This window comes from Echinops telfairi, unplaced genomic scaffold (genome assembly GCF_000313985.2).
Source record: "Echinops telfairi isolate 266 unplaced genomic scaffold, ASM31398v2 ScPeMD7_443;HRSCAF=831, whole genome shotgun sequence".
Taxonomy (NCBI): domain Eukaryota; kingdom Metazoa; phylum Chordata; class Mammalia; order Afrosoricida; family Tenrecidae; genus Echinops; species Echinops telfairi.
Window position 1 is genome coordinate 36,302,553 of NW_022104341.1, and position 18,812 is coordinate 36,321,364.

Genomic DNA, 18,812 nt, shown 5'->3' on the forward strand with positions numbered 1-18,812 from the left:
TTTTATTGATATTAGTCTATTATTTAGTCTATCTTCCAAATAAGTAATTCTTTCTCGAGTTGTATCTAATATATTACTGAATCTACTTGTTAGGGCATTTCTAGAAATTCTTTTTTAACTATTTGGTCTTTTTAGGGTCTCTTGTTTGTTGCTCAATCTTCCCTTGTATTTCTGTAAAACAATGGAATGTATTGTATTACATTGTTTGATCACATCAATTTCATGAGTTTGGGCTGTGAGTCTGTGCTTCTAGATTCTCTATTCTGTTATAGAGAATTTTACTATGAAGTTTCATCTGGGAGGCAGCCAGGCACAATGAGAAGATTATGAGCGCGAGACGGAGGCTGACTCGGGTTTTATGCTGGGCTCTACTGCCAACCACCTCCTGCCTCTGACCAAAATGTTTAATCCCGTTGAGCATCAGCTCCCGTCTCCAAGGTGAGACTCTGCCCCTGGCATGTAACAGGTGCGCACTGAGCGCTGGTTCCCTCCTGCTTTCTTCCTTTCCTCTATGACAAAGTTAGGGCCTCGCCACTGTAGACTAAAAACAGAGCATGGGCACATAAAAATGACATGAGGGCAGCGCTGTCTGACTGCAGAAAGGGAGAGAAACTCATGATCTACTTTAACCGCCCATGACTGATTCCTTTGGGGTGCAGATCTGACATGTCTCCACCTCCCACTTTTTTGTTGTTGTTGTAAATTTTAAAACCAATTCTGAAGTCAGCTGTTTCTCCCAAGGCACTCTAGACTTCTCTGCGGGTCGCACTGGCCACATAGAATCCACAGACAGTACTCCTGGATGCGGGGGGTTATTAACATGTTGTCAGGTCAGGGAAGATCTTAAACGAAGTATTTTCCTTTTCCAGGAGAATACAGACGTTTCCACGGCAGACTGGAATAAAAACATGGCCATGGCTAAAAACACAAAATCAAAGCACTAACACAAAGAACGTATTCTGAGAAAAATCAAGCAAGTGGATGCCAGAGTTGGAAACTGTGCCGTCATTATTGTTGCTTCTGATATACAGGGCTTCAGCAACAGCCTCACCATGGTTTTTATTTCCTGAGAGTCATTTTGAGCTCACAAGTGAGACAAACAAATGTTGTTTCTTTTCCTAAAGGAGTTCTTATATGGAAAGATAAACTGATATAGAATGGGTACTGACCCCCTCCTCACAAATCTCTCCTTACAGCTTATTTGGGAATATGAGTTTATTCCTTGGGCACATAATTAATGACCATTTACAGAATACAGTTGGGTGCTATAAGGAAGACAAAGTTGGCTTGGTTTTATCTTCAGACTTTGATTGTGGAGATTCTCAGGCATGTACAAAAATAGTAATGGAAGAAGCGATCTGAGAAGCTAATGACTGTCCACTTGCGGGATTCGAGTTCAAATGTAAATGCAACGTTGGGGGTGTCAGGCACAGTTTTATGGAGAAGCTCACTGTTGGAGTGAGCCAGGGCATGTGGAGAGAGGGGCTTCTTGGATGGTAGTTAAAAGCTCTGAGAAAGAAGTACACTTCCCAGTTACAACTCTTGGCGACTCTGTAGGACAGGGTGGAACTGACCTGGTGGGTTTCTGAAACTGTCACTCTTTATGGAAGCAGAAAGCCTCATCTTTCCCCTCCGGGGCAGCTGGTAGTTTCAAACTGTTGGCCTTATGGAATGCAGCCCAACTCATAACCACTGTGCTACCAGAGCTCACTACATTGCTCAGGCCAGAAGTCAAATCCTGGTTGTGAGGCCTCAGAGCTGTACTTCTTTCTGCCTCAGTCCTGGGGGAAAATTCACTTGGTCCCTGGCAGATGTAAATAGCTAGCAGTGACTGCTGTACAAAGAAAGCACGGCTAGAGAGATGAACAGAGGGTGGAAAGGGCTGAGCATGAGTATGAGTGGAGAAGGCTGTGTTTTACTTTAATAAGGAGATGTCTCATAAATGCTTATGAACAGCTAGAATTTATTGACCAGATATTTGTTTAATCAGTGGCATTCCTAGAGCACAACATGATGCCGACCTCTATGGGATCATTACCCTTCCCTGTCCAAAGAGAAACGAGGGTGTCTCCTCATATTTGGAGCCAATATCACAAGTTCTACCTGTGAGCCTTCCGGTCAAATTGGCAAGCCAGATAATGATAGCTACATTCATTGGCATTTACTATGTGCTAGTCCCTTTTGGGATTATCACTACTTAAATCACTTAATTTCAACCACATAACGATTGCAGGAAATATCCTAGTTCACAGATCAACAAGGAAAAGAACAGTAAGATTAAGCTGTGTAGAGAAGGCCTGTTTACATACTGCCTTACACATGCCAGGTGATGTGCATACATGCTACAATATTCCCAATGGCAGCAGAGTCACTCATGGTAAGTGGATTTTATTGGAGCTTCCAGACTAAGACAGGGTAGAAGGAAAGGCCCGGGAATATCAACCAATGAAAGCCTTATTGATGACAATAGGATATTGTCTGTCTTGTGCCGAAAGATGAGTTCCCCAGGTTGGGAGACCCTCAAAAGACCCAGTGACAGGGGGCTTGAACATCCCGATGATTGTAAAGGTGGCACCAGACCGGGTGGTGTTTCCTTCCATTGTATGTGGGGTGGCTGGGAGTTGGAGCGGACCCGCGGCAGCTGTCAACGTAAGGTCATGCGGCTCTGAGGTGGCGAGTCTCTCTCAGGCCCTCTAAATGGAGAGCTCGTGTGCTCTTCTTCTCTCAGGCCCTCTTTCACAGCCTCCACATGGCTGTGCCCCGAGAAGGATCCCTTCGCCCCTGTGTTAGTTCATGACTAATCGTCAGACCCTGGCGAAGTGCATTTCATCAAAGGTGAGCCTAACAACTCACCCTCGAATTGCACAGGCCAATGGTCCTTAACCTTTTATGAATTATGAACCCCTTTGGGATCTAGGAAACCTAATAAGAATGCTCTTCCCAGAAAAATACACTGCTTTTACAAACACATAAGATTTTGGTTACAGTTTCATGGAGTGCACAACTCTGTCTCAAATCTATCCATTAGACTTTCTACAGCCCCCAGGTTCAGAATACTAGTGTCCCATAGGGTTTCTAATCTCAAGAACAACTAAACACATGCCCAGGCATATCATACGTAGACTCAGGTAGGTTACTGCAAGATCATCCTGGGAAGGCACGCAAGTAGGACTTGAAGATGTTCATGTAGAAATGGAGAATCAGAATTAAGAGTTACATTCAGTGATTAGTGGGCAAATCAGTAGACATCAAGTATTTATCTTTAAGGAGTGGTCTTAGGAGGAAACTTAATCATAGATTGAAGTCAGAAGAGATCGTCTGTAGATAGGGTCTGAGTCTGGATGCGGTCCAATAAGGACCACGTGAACAGGGCTGAAGGAAACACCGCTTCCTTCAGGCCAGCTGTGCCTGTGACCTCTAGGCTGTGGGAATGGGAAGCACCTTTCTTCAAGATTAGAGATTAAGGGGGGGGTTGTTTCTGAGATATATGCATCAAGGCCATTTTACAGAAACTTAACAATATGTTACATTTATTTTATCACACCTTTGACTTTCTTCTGCTTTTGAAAAACATAGTTACAAGAAGAATCTCAATTTCCTAGAGAAACACAAAATGCCAGCATTAACAAATAGCTACACAAAACAGATCATCCTCTTAAAGACATGGCTTAAAATACAAAAGGGTAGAGGTTCATTACTTGCCTACAACGTATTTTGAAGAGAACTCCCAGAGATTTTTAATAATCCAGAGTTCTGCAATGAGATAGTGAGTGCTCTCTTATTTTCAGACCAAACTGGAAAATAATGTAGACCGTCTCTAGGTTGGGCGAATCACATACGGTTCCCTATTGCTCTCACGTTTGGTCCTGTGATCATCATGTGAGTTGTCTGTAACTTTATGTATGAGTTGTTGATAATGTGAAGTCAGAAATGATGATCATAGATATAGAACCATAGAAGCATGTGAGGTATGTAGTATGTAGATTCCCTGAGATAGCTGTGCACCTGCATGTAGTGTATGTGTGTGCTTTATCTACTCTGACCTTTATAACTCAGAAATGATTAGGTTTAGGATTTAACCTCTACTGGTATGATCTCAATTGATTGATTACATTATATCAGACTGCATGGAGGAACATGATTATATGACCTTACACTATTATATGGCTTTCTATTACATTCTGGAAAGTAAACGACTGTCCCCAAGGCCAACTGATTTGATCACATGTAACTACTCCATAACAGTGATTAGACAATTGTTTGGCCTAATCACTTAGAACCATATCTTAGCCAAGTTGACATGTAAATTAGCCATCACCTTCATCAATATTTTTATCAATAACAGTTAAAGCTAAACTTGACTGAGTACTTACAAGTTTTACAAGCGCTTTATGGTTTTCCTCAGATAATCCATACAGTCATCCTAGAAGATGAGTGCTAGCAATATTTCTATTTTATACTGGGGGAAACTTGCCTCAGTCCACAAAGCTAATGAAATTCACAACGGGGCAGCCTAACACCTGATCCCAAGGCCAGTCCTCACAGCCTCGCAGTCCCCTCCAGGACCACCTTTACATTTTACTGTACTGTTATCTTGGACTTGGATCCCTCCCCCTTCCATCCATCCATCCATCCATCCATCCATCCATCCATCCATCCATACATACATACATACTGTACACTATCCACCATGAGTTTCTGACATCTGCTTCTCATTTCTCAAATCACAGAATTGGTGGGGGCTTTATGGAGGGGAACAAACTCAGTTCTGGTCCTATGCATTATCTGTCCTATTAGGGTCTGCCAAGCCTGTTTCAGGGGCCATACTGGATTTGTTCTGTCCTGGGCTGGGCTCACATGGTTATCTTCCTTAATGCTGACCCATTGCTTACTAGCTAAGGTTTTTCAAGCTTTGCTCTGAAGTCAAAGTCCAACGGGATATTGTTTAGGAGCACTGACCTCTCCCACGTGTGTAACACATGGATTCTGGGATGGCTATGTCAGGCTCCGTGTGGAATCCGATCCTTTCTGGGCCTTTGTCCTCTGACCAGCTGTGCTGGTAATTTCTAGGTTGTGGCGATGAGTGGGTGTATGTTTCCTTCCTCATTTTTCCAGGAAGTGTGACTTTCTGAATGGAGTCTGAGTAGAAGCAGCTCTTCCCCTATTGAATCCTTCAGTGAATTTTTATTAGCTATTCTGTCAGCTCAGCAGAGACGGTGGTGAGGCACCAGTCATTCATTCACGATGCATTTACTAAGTACCTATTAGGCTCTAGACATTGTGCTGAACTCCAGAGTCATCAAGCAAGAAACTGCTCTTGGTCTCATATTGTTTTTTGTTTGTTTGTTTGTTTGTTTGTTTTTCAGGAATCAGACTCACAAAGTGGTAGTTGCAATATGATTTCATAAAGTTTCCAGGAGGCAACAGCAGAGCATTCACAGAGCATATGGAAGGGCATCTACCCCAGACTGGAAGGGCTGGGCAGATGATTTAGGGGAAGTAACACCCAATCAGACTAAAACCTGAAGGATGATTAGAAGATATTGTTAGGCAGCTAAAGGGAGTTGGTGGGGAAAGGACGTTCAAGAAATAAAGAATATATTGCTTAATAGGTATAGAGATTGGATTTGAAATCATTTAAGAGGTGGCAAGATAAGTATTAGTGAAGGTTGCATAACTTCATTAAAACCATTTAATTGTACACTTAACACAGCTCAAATGCCAAATTATAAAATATACATATTTTATCACAACTAAAAAAAAAAAGCACCTAAGCTTCAAATGAAATGTGGAGACAGAAAGAAGGAAGGAGCAGTAATAAAGACCTAGATGCAGAGGAAGCTTACAAAGCCTGAGAGCAACAATTAAATAAAGTCATGGTGAGCAAAGGTAAGTTTGATGTAGGATGTGTTAAGACATGAAGCTAGAGAGATAGGCAGGAGTGGAGATATGAAGCAATTATTATTGCCTAATCTCGCTATTGATTCTGTAGTTACCACTAGCTTTCACAATCTCAACTTCTGTAGCTTAGCTATTTAGTGGCAGGCAACGGGACTGAGGAGGAACAAATCTTGAATTCTGATGTGTGTTGGGGATGCGAATGAGTTCAGAGATATTTGGTCCTGAACCCTAGCCCCTACTATCCAGGGGCCTCAAGCAGTCGAATGCTCCCTCTCCCAGGTAGAATCCTGTGTGACTCCAGGCATTCTCTCTGGCGCCTGCCAGAGTCAATTCCCCGCTACTGTGAGCCGCATACCGCAGCACTCCATTAACTGGGGCCCTTCATCACGGTTGCCTTTGCTTCTCTGCCGCCCCATGGCCAGGCCTGACATACCTGTTTCTGGTGTTGGCCTGGCTGCACCCCTGCCTCAGTGACTCTTTTGATGTATCCACTGAAGTTGTTCATCACAGGAGGAAAACCGGTAGAGAAATTCACATTTTATTTGTGTCGCAAAGGATCGGGACCTGAGCAGGCCTGTTCACAAACGATAGCAATTTTACCAGGTAGGAGTGATTATCTGCACTTGGACAAATGAAGAAACTACATTAAATTACTTGTGCCAAGTCAGCAGGCAAGACAGAATTTAAACCGGGTATGATTCCCAAACTACTCCAGACTATACAATCTTACCTCTTTCCCCACCAGGGTTATCATTTTTATTGCTGTTGTTAGGTGCCACGGAGTTGGTTCCGCCTCATGCCAACCCCATGCCCATTAGAAGTAGACACTGCCAGGTCCTATCTCATGCCCATGCTCAGATTCAGGGCACGGTAATCTCTCGAGGTTTCCATTGATGGATTGTCAGAAGGTAGACCTCCAAGTCTTTCTTCCTAGTCTCTTTTAGTCTGGAAGCTTCGCTGAAATGGTTCAGCATCATCGTGACATATAAACCTCATGGATGGGTGGCTGCTATGCATGAAGTCTGCTGGTTGGGGAAATTCATCTAGGGCTGCTGCATGGAAGGTGCAAGGAGTCTATCACAGAGATGCCACTGCTCCCGCAGTTCTTAGCAACGTCCCTCAGTTCTGGTCGTTGGTTTTCTTAGGAGCCAGTGTTTGAGGAGCTTCTTCAATGGTCGTTCCTTAAATAGACCCCCGCCGTGGAGGAAGAACAGGACAGCTCAACTGAGCTTATGGCAAATAACCCACAAGGGCATCACCGCTTCTGTTCCCAAGGTTTAAGCCAGCCTCCCCCTCCTCCCTTCGATTGCAAATATAGTAGTGCTACCTAGTACTGGCTAATGTTCCCAGATTGCTCACCAGGAATCTGGTTTGTCCATAATTGATTTTTAGGCACCCTGGGAACATCTGAGCAACCCCAGGGTGGTTTGTAGCTAGGTCCCATCTTTGTCCTCCGCAGACCCTTACTGCATGTTGGTTTTGACTCACTCTTATTTTTTCATCATTATTCATTACCATTTATGAAAACGTTCAATTTCCATGATAAAGAAACTAGGCTTTTCTTTCCCCTCTTGTCTCTTCCCTCAACAGCCAATAAAGTGCAGGGATACGAGTTTTCAATTCTAGCAGGGGAGATGAATATGTTCCTGAGCTAGGGACCCGACTTCAGACAAACGTCCCTGTGAAACAATCACTGGGCTTTCATGAAACATCTCTTCACTAAGAGCATAGATTTCCCTGCAGCCAGTTGGTCCTGGCTCTGTCCTCCTTGAGGAAACTCAAGACCCTGTCTTTAATCACTCTTCTCTTTCTGCCTGCAAGGAGAAGATGCCATTTTTCAAATTGTTTCTATTGGTCCCAGGGCATGCTCCTTGGGAAAACGATCTCTGTGAAAATGCAGTATTATTTTCTCCAGCTAACATAGTCAAAGCCTTTGATAGAAGAAAGCTAGTTAACCAAGTGGTTAGGAGTATACACCACAGTCACATGCCTAGAGTGACCTAGGACTGCACCCCTTGGTGGCTTCATGAACGTGGGCGTATGACTTCATATCTTTGGATCTCAGGGTTGTTGTTTTTTTGTCTGTCAAATGGGAATAACGTTCGTTCTCAGGGTTGTTAGGAAGGTTAAGTCACCCACGTTCATTGAGTCAAGCCGGACTCATAGCTGCCGCAGGCCAAAGTCAAACTGCCCCTTCGGCTTCGGAGACTGTACATCTTTATAGGAGCACACAGCCTCGTCTTTTTCCCTCAGAGTGTGTGGTAGGCTCGAGTTGCTGACCTTGCAGCCAGTGGCCATGTATGCCACTAGGCCACTGGGGCTCTGTAGCTTGACCTAGGCGATATTGTTATTACTTACTACTATTATCAAGAATCTCTTTTCAGGCTAACCTAATATGTTTTCTCTGTTTCTTGAGATTCTTGTTTCTCCACACATTCTTCTTTAAAGATCTGACATGGTCTCACTCTTAAGAATACTTTCAATCTCACCCTTTAGAACTGTGTGGTACAGTTAGAACGGAAAGAAAACATAGTTCATTTTAAAAATAACTTGTATTTAGCTTTCTTTAAGACGACTGTGCTTTCTTTGCAGAATGATGAGGTGGAATTTGTTCGGACTGGCTATGGAAAGGATATGGTCAAAGTTCTCCACATTCAGCGAGATGGAAAGTACCACACCATTAAGGAGGTGGCAACCTCAGTGCAACTTACTCTGAGTTCCAAAAAGGATTACCTGTATGGAGACAATTCAGACATCATCCCGACCGACACGATCAAGAACACAGTCCATGTCTTGGCAAAGTTCAAAGGGGTATGTGTCATATTTCTTCGGAGATGCTGCCTATCTTGTTTGCAGGACCTTCTCTATTTAAATTCCATTTACCTTTTAATTTTGCTATTTTTACATTTAAGCCATTTCAAAATATTCATTTTCTATCCTAAAATTGTCAGGCTTGCAGGATAGCTTGATTTTCTTCTGTTTCTTCTTCTACTTATGGTTCATATTTTCTTTCTTCTGTTTCTTTTTGGATGATCTCTTTGTGCCCTCTTCTTTATTGTCTTCTTACAATATCTCTTAGGTAGAGAAGTCTACCCACCACGTTTACATGTTATGAATTAATTAGAATGATCTCGGGAGATAATTTAGGAATGGAATTTAACACATTTATTATGCATTTCTGAGTTCTGTTATGCTTTTGCAGTGGTTTTTTTCTTGTAGACACCACTTTCTGTTGCTACTACTATAGAAGATAATCTAAAAGATAGATTTCTTTTCATAGATGAAATTCATTTTTGCACATTTTAACACCTTCCTAACTTCTCTAGGTGATACTGTTGGTTCAGCAAGCGCTTTCCTATGGAGTCACCACCAGCTCATTAGTAGTTGCTAGCATATTGTTATAATGCAGAACAGGTTTTCAGCAGAGCTTCCACAATAAAACAGACTAGGGAGATAGGACCGACAATCTATTTTAAAAAATTAGCCAATGAAAACCTTATGGTCCATAAGGTTATAACCCATCTTGGGAATAGGGCGGGACTGTGCAGCATTCCCTTGTGTTGTGTTTAGAGCTGCCATGAACTGGGGCCCAATCAATGGCACCTAGCATCTGCAATTTTTCTAACATCCTGACCACTGATTGTCTGCATATATGTGTGCCATTAAGTCAATTTCAATTCATAGAGACCTAGGACAAAGTAGAAGTTCCCCTGAAGCATTTCCTAACCTGTAAACCTTTCCCAGGGCTGATAGAGAGGTTATTTTCTCTAGCAGTGTTGTTAAGAGGGTTTAAACCACTCATCTTTCAGTTAGCGGCTCAGCGCTTTAGCCATTGCACCACCAAAACTTCTTACTATCCACGTCTGGTGGTTAACATCACTCTGCAGGGGCTGCAGGGGCAAAAGTGTTAAGAGCTCTGCTGCTATCTGAAAGGCTGCTGGTGTGAACTCATTAGTGAAAGAAAGATCAGCTTGTCTATGCTGGTCAACATGACAGCCTAGGAAAGCCTGTGGGTCTCTTCTGCTCTGTCCCATGAGGTCACTGTAGTCAAACTAGACTCCATCACTCCTAACAAGGGCTACCCTCTCCCAAGTATCTGCAGTCTGATAGAACCCAGTATTTTTCAGCAATCTCACCTAGAGTTTCTGTGAGTGTGAGTGGAACCATGCCGGCCTACAGTCAGCCATGGAGCCCTGGGGGCATCGTGGGTTGTGTGTTGGCCTGTAAGCTGCAGGATCAGCAGTTTGAAACCACCAGCTGCTCCGTGGGAGAAAGAGGAAGCTTTCTACGCTGACAAAGATTTAGTCTCAGAAACCCACGGGACGTTCTACCCTATCCGATAGGGCTTCTCCGCCATTTGTCTGTGAATTTATTGTAATGTAGTGGGTTATGTGTGGCTGTGATGCTGGAAGCTATGTCCCTGGTATTTCAAATATCAGCAAGGTCACCCCAAATGAACAGGTTTCCGCAGAGGTTCCAGACTGAGAAGAAGGAATAAGCTGCCCAATTCTGAGGAATTTGGCACTGAAACCCTTAAGGACAGCATCGGAACACTGTTGCATACTGAGAACCTCGCGAAGAGCAGGCCACTGTCGGAGATAGTGTCAGAAAGTGCCGCTCGGGTCAGAAGACACTGGACACGTGACTGAGGGATGACTAGCTGCCTTCCCAGAGTAGAGGCCGTCGGAATGATGTGGATGGAGTAGAGACGTCTAGACCTTCATTTTCTGATGGGGGTGTGACTCAAAATGAGAAGAAACAACTGCAAGCAATTAATGATCAGAACTTGGAATGTACAAAGTATGAACCCAGGAAAATCGGCAGTTGTCAAAAATGAAATGGAACGCATAAGCTCGAAGCCCTAGGCGTTAGTGAGCTGGAATGGAATGGTATTGGCCATTTCGAGTCGGAACATCATACAGTTTACTCTGCCAGGAATGTCACAGCCAAGGGGCATGCCAATGCCTTTATTGCTAAAAAGGTCTAGTGTGAAGGGCAATGCTGCCTGTGGTAGGATAACTATCGATCCACAAAAAAGGAACTCCAGTAAATACCACTATTATTCAAATTTTGCATCAATCACTAATACTAGTAATGCAGAAATTGAAGAATTCTGCCAACGACTTCAGTCTGAAATTGACCAAACATGCAATAAAGAGGCACTGATCATTATTGGCAATTGGGATCCAAAAGTTGGACATAAAGACAAAAGAACAGTAACTGGAAAATAGGGACTTGTTGATAGAAATGAAGCTGGAAATTGCATGATCGAATGTTACAAGGCCAATCACTTCTTCAGCGCAAACCCCTTTTTCAAAAGCACAAACAGCGGCTGTACACACGGACTTCCCCAGAGAGAATACGCAGAAATCTAACTGACTGCGTTTGTGGGAAGACACGATGCAGAAGCTCAATATCAGCAGCTAAAGCAAGACCAGGGACCAACTAGGGATCAGACAATCAATGGTTCATATGTTAAGCTCAGATTGAAGCTGGAGAAAATTGAAACAATTTCATGAAAGCTAAAATATGACCTTGAGAGTACCCCACCTGAATTTTGAGAACATCCCATGAGCACTGTATTGAACACTGATGACCAAAGAGCTGATGACCTGTGGGAAGACATCAAGAACAAACACCACCCATGAATAACGGTCAGGAAAGAGAGAAAAGACCCAGGAGGTGTCAGAAGAGACTCTAAAACTTGCTCTGAATTATACGGCAAATGAAAGAAACGATGAGTCAAAGAGCTGAAAAAAAATGTCAAAGGGCAGCTTGAGAAGACAAAGCAAAATATAATGAAATGTGTAAAGACCTAGAGTTAGAAAACCAAAAAGGAAGAAAATGCTCAGCATCTTTTAAATTTGTGGGAAAACTCCATTATTTTCCTTTTAAAAACAGTTTTATTGGCATAATTCACATATCATGTAATTCTACAGTTCAATCACATCAAGAAGAGACGTAAAATCATCAGCAGTCGGTTTCTAACATTTTGTTCATTCTTACATTCATCATCATTAGCTCCCCATTTCTCCCTCAAGCTCCCTTGCCATGCCTCCAATATTAATCCAATTACTGTCTCCATAGATTTACCTATCCTGGATTTCATATGCAGAAAAACATTCAAACAACAAACTAACAGCAATAAAAAAAGGAAAGCACATAAACACCTCGATCAAAAAGAAAGCAGAAAATATTAAAAGCTAGACCAAATTTAAAATGGGTCAAAAGAGAGATCAAATAATAATAAGCTAAATTTTAACCTAATGGCATGTACAACAACCCACTTTCTAATGCGTTCTGCATGACAGCAAGTCTACTCACGTCCCTGGTATGGTCAGAGGGGATTCGCCTGAAGCTTAATATCACGTGTAAGTTCCCCTTCTCTTAAAAAAATAAAACAAGTTTAAAATGGGCCCAATGGAAGTTCAAATGATATTACATTTTGACTTAATGACAACTGCCACAGTCAACGGGACAATGTTCTCTATTAACCAGCCTTCTCACGTCCCTTCACTGTGGTCAGAGGGGATTCACCGGAGCCTTAATCCACGTGTGGACCCTGCAAATGGCTTGTGGCCTTCCACTGTCATCCATAGCTATTCACAAGTTAAGCTCTGATACCGTTCCCTCTTTCAGATTTGTATTTTATTATTTACAATCCTAGATCACATAGGTTGGTGTGTTTCTTCCATGTGGACTTAGTCGATGCCTCACTCAGATGGCTGCCTGTTTGAAGACAACCCTTTAAGTCCCCAGCCTCTATTCCTTCTGAGAGCTTGGCCCCACCTAGTTTCCTCATCGCACGTTTCTATAGCACCCGTATCATCAGTGCTATAGAGGCAAATCCCAAGAACTAATTATTCTTAAATTGGGGCTATGGTTCAGTGCAAGCTCCAAATCCATTCATATATCTATGGTTTATGCATGTTTCAGGAGTATATTAAAGATATTATTGTCATTTTAGGTGAGAGAACATTATCAATAATCACATATGATGTCACTTCAACTGCCATTGAGTCAATGCTGGCTCATGGCAATCCTATAGGACAGGGTAGAACTTCTCCTGTGAGTTTTGGAGACTATAAACCTTTACAGGAACATAAAGCTTCTTCTTTCTCCTGTAGAGCTGGCTGGTTGTTTCAAACTGCTGACCTTGTGGTTAGCATCTCAATGCATAACCACTACTCATTGGAAGTATCATTAATTTAGCCAATGGTTTAAAATGTAAAACACTGTTCATAAATGGAAATTATATGAGTATAGGCCAGCTATGAACTGCAATACACGAATTGTTAATTTGTATAGATTAAAGTCTTAAGTTACTGTACAAGATTTACAAAAACAATGGGCGTTAGTGATAGGGCAAAGCTTTCAATTGTATTCATTCACAATGGCAGATCCATGCCTTCCAGATTAATACATGGAATAATGGAGCAAGGAGGGCATTAAAAGGGTAAATATATGGCATTTCTGGCCACTATCCCTTAGACACCTTTAAGACAAGAGATTTGAACCAAAGTCCAACATCCACTAGTTCTATGACCTTGGACTAGCTGTCATCTGCTTTTTCTCAAATTAGGGAGTTTCAGCCCTAAGTCCATGGGCTGGAGGTGAGTTTGAAGTAAAACCCAGTTCACTTAGTGAGGTTTACACATTGAGTGCTTCTGGTGTGTCCTGGGGAGGATGTTGTGCATCAGCATATCTTAACTTGAAAGAACTCAAGAAAAAAATTTAAGCTTCATGTTACAATATTGGATGTTCTAAGTGAAAAATATTGAATGATGCACAGACAACAAAAGAAGATGGGGAAAAAATACACGGAGACACTTGACCAAAAGGAACTAGTCAACGTTCAACTATTTCAAGAGGTAGGATAAGAGCAAGAACCAATGGTGCTGAAGCAAGAAGGTTGCACTGCCCTGAAAGCATTAGCTAAAAAGGTTCCAGAAATTGATGGATTGCCAATTAAAATGTTTCAATAAGCTGATGAAGCACTGGAAGCATTCAACTTATCTAGGCCAGGAATTTTGGAAGATAGCTACCTGAGCAATCAACTGGAAGAGATCCATATTTGTACCCATTCCAAGGATAGGTGACCTAACAGAATGTGGACTTTATAGAACAATATCATTAATATCATATGCAAATAAAGTTTTCCTTAAGATCATCCAGCAACAGTTGCTGCAGTACATTGATAGGGAGCTGCCAAAGGTCCAGGCTGGATTCAGAAAGGATGTGGAACAAGGGATGTCATTGCTGATGTCAGAGGGATTTGGGCTCCAAGCAGAAAAAGACTTTTACTTGTGTTTTATTGGTTATGTGTGGAGCACAACAAACTATGCTAGCCTTGAAAACAATGGGAAGTACACAGCACTTCATTGTGCTCACGTGGCACATGTACATGGATCACAAGGCAGTTGTGCAAACAGAACAAGGGAATACTGCATGGCTTAAAATCAGGAAAGGTGTGTCAGAGTTGTAGCTTCTCACCACACTTATTCAATATGTATACTAAGCAAATCATCAGAGAAGCTGGATTATATAAAGAAGAGTATGACATCAGGACAGGAGGAAAGCTTATCAACAACCTGTGGTATGCAGATGACACAACCTTGCTTTGCTGTGAGAAAGATTTGAGACACTTTTTGATGAAGATCAAAGATTCCAGCCTCCAATATGGGTTACAACTCAATGTAAAGAAAATAAAAATCCTCATAACTGGATAAATAGGTAACATCCTAATAAATGGGGAAAGGTTTGAAGCTGTCAAAGATGTTGTCTTCTTTAGATCCACAATTAGTGCTCATGGAAGCAGAAGCCAAGCCGTCCAATGACACATTGCACTGGGGAAATCTGGTGCATAGGACATTTTTAAGGTGCTGAAAAGCAAGGGTGTTATCGTGAGGCCTAAGTTGCACCTGACCCAAAACATGCATGTAAAAGGCAGACAATGAACAAGGAAAACAGAAGCCGATTCGTGCATTCGTATTCTGATGCTCCTGAAGACCGTTGAAAGTTCCCTGGACTGCCTAAAGAACAGCCACAGACATCTGTCTTGGAAGGAGGGCAGCCAGAAGGCACTGTATAGGCACAGATGGCCAGCCGCTATCTCATGTGCTTTGGACCTGTTGTCCGTAGAGAGCAGTCCCTGGAGAAGACAGGAAAGTAGACGGGCAGCGGAAATGAAGAAGGCCTTTTGGAAGGAGCTGCAAGCATGGGCCCAAAACCAGAATAATTGTTAGCGTGACACAGGACTGGCCAGTGGTGTTGGACTTATGGGCTCTATGAATCAGAGCCGACTTCATGGCACTTAACGACAGCAATAATACAGGGCTGCTATGAATTGACTCAATAGCTTTGAGTTTGGTTTGATAATAAGTGCAATCAGAAATTATTTTTAATTTGCTTAGATGTCTATCAAGGAGAGAAATTTAGACTGGAAAAGTTCTATTCTTTGATTTTACATATAAGTCATACTCAGCATGCATTAAATGAACAAACTAATGAAAATATCATACCTACACGATCAAATTTCTACCCTGAACGTTTACCGTGATGATCAGAATGACCCAGCAAGTATAGGAAAAGATACCGAAAAAGCCTCAGCTCTCTTTAAAAAAAAACCAGTAGAAAGAAGCTGTTGTATTTTGTTATGGAAGAGGACTTAGGTCACAGGATCCTTATACATCCTACCCCGTGTGAGCAGTTGTAGGAAAGTGCAGGAATGGCCGTGTATAGTCATTCATTATCGAGGTTGTTATTGTGAGGTGCCTTCGAATTAGTTCTGACTCATGGTGGCCCCATAGGACAGGGTAGACCTGCCCCTGTGGGTTTCCGAGATGCAGCTTTTTAGGGAGTTAGAAAGCGTCATCTTTCTCCTACAGAGCGACTGGTAGTTTTGAAAAGCTGACTTTATGATTAACAACTGATTGCATAACTAGTATAGATAGAGTGACCTTATACATTTGAGAGAGATCTAGGATGCTATTAATACGTATTCTGGAACAGCAGGTGTAAAATAGAACAATTCCAGGGAAATCTATACAAAAATAAACCTTCATTACAGACAAAGCCACAAATAATTAATCAACTACTTGAGGACCACGAAGCTTTGCCCAGGGAGTCAAATGAGATCTTTATGTAGGCCTGGGGTCTCAACATGGTTGACAGAAAGCGTGTATGCAAGGCAGGGCATCCCTCTGATTAAAAGTGAGACTACTAGCCAGACGGTTGATGATGGAAACCCAACCAGAGGGTCCTTGAAAGTCAGGCCTGGTGATCTGCTTCTAAGGACCCCAGCCTTTACGCTCTATGGAGCTCGCTTCTGCTCTGAAATACACCGGTCATGCGAGTCAAAAGGGCCCCAACAGCGACTGAAAACCCTAACCTGCAAGGTAAGGAAGCTGAGGCAGCCCCTCATGAGCATCTGGCCTTCAGAAAGTGGGAGCACTTCAAGTTCACAAACTTGAAGTGTACCGTGAGGGCCTAGGTGGTGGCTGAGCTCCCCATGAGAAGAACCTGCATATTGCCTTACTCTCTGCTCAAGCCCGAGGATGCTGATTTATTCACTACCCTTGGGAGCGCTAGTGAAACATTAGAAGGATCAACTCAACTACTAAGATTCTAAGTGTATTTCTCTTATTTAAAAAAGCAATTGGATCAGGAAAGTGAGTCCCACGGGTCTCTAAGAATTATTTTTAACTGGGACGAGCATCTCAGCTAGCATCTTGCTTCTTTTTACAGATCAAAAGCATAGAAGCATTTGCCATGCACGTCTGCGAGCACTTCCTTTCTTCTTTTAACCATGTCATCCGAGTTCAAGTTTATGTGGAAGAAGTCCCTTGGAGGCGTTTGGAAAAGGTTATCTCATTTACCCGTGTTCCCGGTTTAATTTAAGAAAATTGGCTTTGTGACATATGCTGATATTTTTACTTTTGTTTTTTTTTCTGGTTTTCAGAATGGTGTCAAGCATGTCCATGCATTCATTCACACTCCCACCGGAACACACTTCTGTGAGGCTGAGCAGACGAGGAGCGGTGAGAGCGGTTCCCCATGCTTTGCCGTTGCAAGAGCGTTTTCCGGTTCCCCCCTCTCCCTTCTCAATGACTCCGTTCACTCACACTAAGGCAACCACAGAGCTTTTGAGAGCTTGTCCATCTGAGATGGGAATGAGCAGTGTGATTTTGAATTCTATGAAACTTCCCTCCACTTCGTATCTTAAAAGTGAAATATTTATTTATACAACAAATCTAAGGGGGCCGGCTCTGGGCTGCTAACTCAGCAAAGCGCTGACGGCCCTGTGAGAGGAAGGTGGGGCTGTCTGCCTTGTGAAGACTTACAGTGCCAGAAACCCAGAGAGTCAGAACGACTCCACGGCCGAGAGCTGAATTCCAATGCATCTGGTGATTCAATAAGGAAAGTAATTTTATTGCCCAAAGTTGAAGGGAAACAAAACAAAGTCCCCAGAAAACACGAATCCAAAGCTTTCAGTTTTCTGAGCAGTATTCTTTGTACCATACCATATTATCATTCGAACGGTCTTCATCAGAAATTTCTACAAAATGACAATCAAGTTTCAGTGATATTTTGCTTGCATGATAATAAAGCCATTGATGTTATTTTAATAATTATAAAATGAATTTCATTCAAAACAGTAATTAAAAAAACTACCATAGAGTTGATGCCATCTATTTACTAAGGAATTTTAAAGTTAACTGTGGAACAGAATCAAAATACAGGCCTTTTAATACAGATAATTAAGCTTAACAAATATCAAGATTCTCAACATTTGTCTTCTGATTTGTTCATGTTGGTAGAGTAGAGTTCAATAACTGACTAAGAATTAGATTAGAAAACCTCCAAGGATCGTAAAGCCAAGCACAGACATGTGTGGAGCCCAAATAAGAAACAAAACAAAACTGTAGTAACCGGTACAGATCAAACGTAGGAGCTCTGAACTCTCTTTGCCCTTTCCTTTCCTGTTTGTGCTTTCTACCTGGCTCTCTCGAACGGGAATTTGAGGCGTCAGCCATGTTGGAACCCAAACCAAACTCACTGCCATCAAGTCAGCGATGACTCACAGTGGCCCTTCGTGGGTTTCCAAGGCTGTAGCTGTTTATAGGAGTAGAAAGCCTAGTCTTTCGCCTGTGGAGCTGGTGGTTCCAAACTGTCTACTATCAGGATGGCAAACCACTGGGCAGCCACCATACCACCAGGGCTCCTAAGACATGCTATAAGGTTAACAAGGTTAATAAAACATATGGCCTTTTTGTTTTTTACTCTGAGACCTATGGGATAATACTTCCTTTAGAAAAACATTCTTATTAAATATTTAATATTTTTACTATCTGTGTTAAACTAGACTTTGGCTACTAAGCACAGGCTAGCAGTTCAAACCCAAAATTACTCTAAGGGAGAAAGATGAGGTTTGCTTCTCCCTTAATGATTTACATGGCCTTGGAAACCCACAGGGGCAGTTCTATCTTTGATAGAGTATCTATCTATCTATCTATCTATCTATCTATCTATCTATCTATCTATCTAATCTCATACAAGTTTGCTATCAACCAAAATGAACTCAATGGCCATGAGTTGTATTTTTCCTGTTTTGTTTTGAGTAGCAAGGGTTTTCTCAGAGTCTGATTAACGCTTAGAAAATTATTGTCAGATAAAAGAGATAGAATTAATAGTTATTGAATTAGGTTGAAAACAATGATTTTGACTCTCCATGAGTAACTGTTTGTACTCTTGTGATACATTCACTGTGATAGAGCTGTTTGCTAACTTAAGTGTTCTTCCCTCCTTCTCCCTCCCTTCCCTCCATCTGTCCGGTTTTAGTGTGCAGGTGTTGCCAAATCAAAGATATCTCAAAGTAGGTGCCTTTAAGAAGCCTCAGTGGCATAGTGGTT

At 42.2% G+C, this 18,812-nt stretch overlaps 1 protein-coding gene across 1 annotated transcript in view; it reads left to right on the forward strand.

Annotated features, from left to right (window-relative positions):
• LOC101645372 (uricase) overlaps positions 1-18,812 on the forward strand; it is a 44,059-nt gene that overhangs the window by 2,447 nt on the left and 22,800 nt on the right. Inside the window, exons 2-4 of the mRNA XM_004699600.2 lie at positions 8,494-8,712; positions 16,648-16,764; positions 16,862-16,940. Of these exons, the coding sequence (XP_004699657.1) occupies positions 8,494-8,712; positions 16,648-16,764; positions 16,862-16,940 (415 nt within the window). The remainder of the gene's footprint in view (positions 1-8,493; positions 8,713-16,647; positions 16,765-16,861; positions 16,941-18,812) is intronic.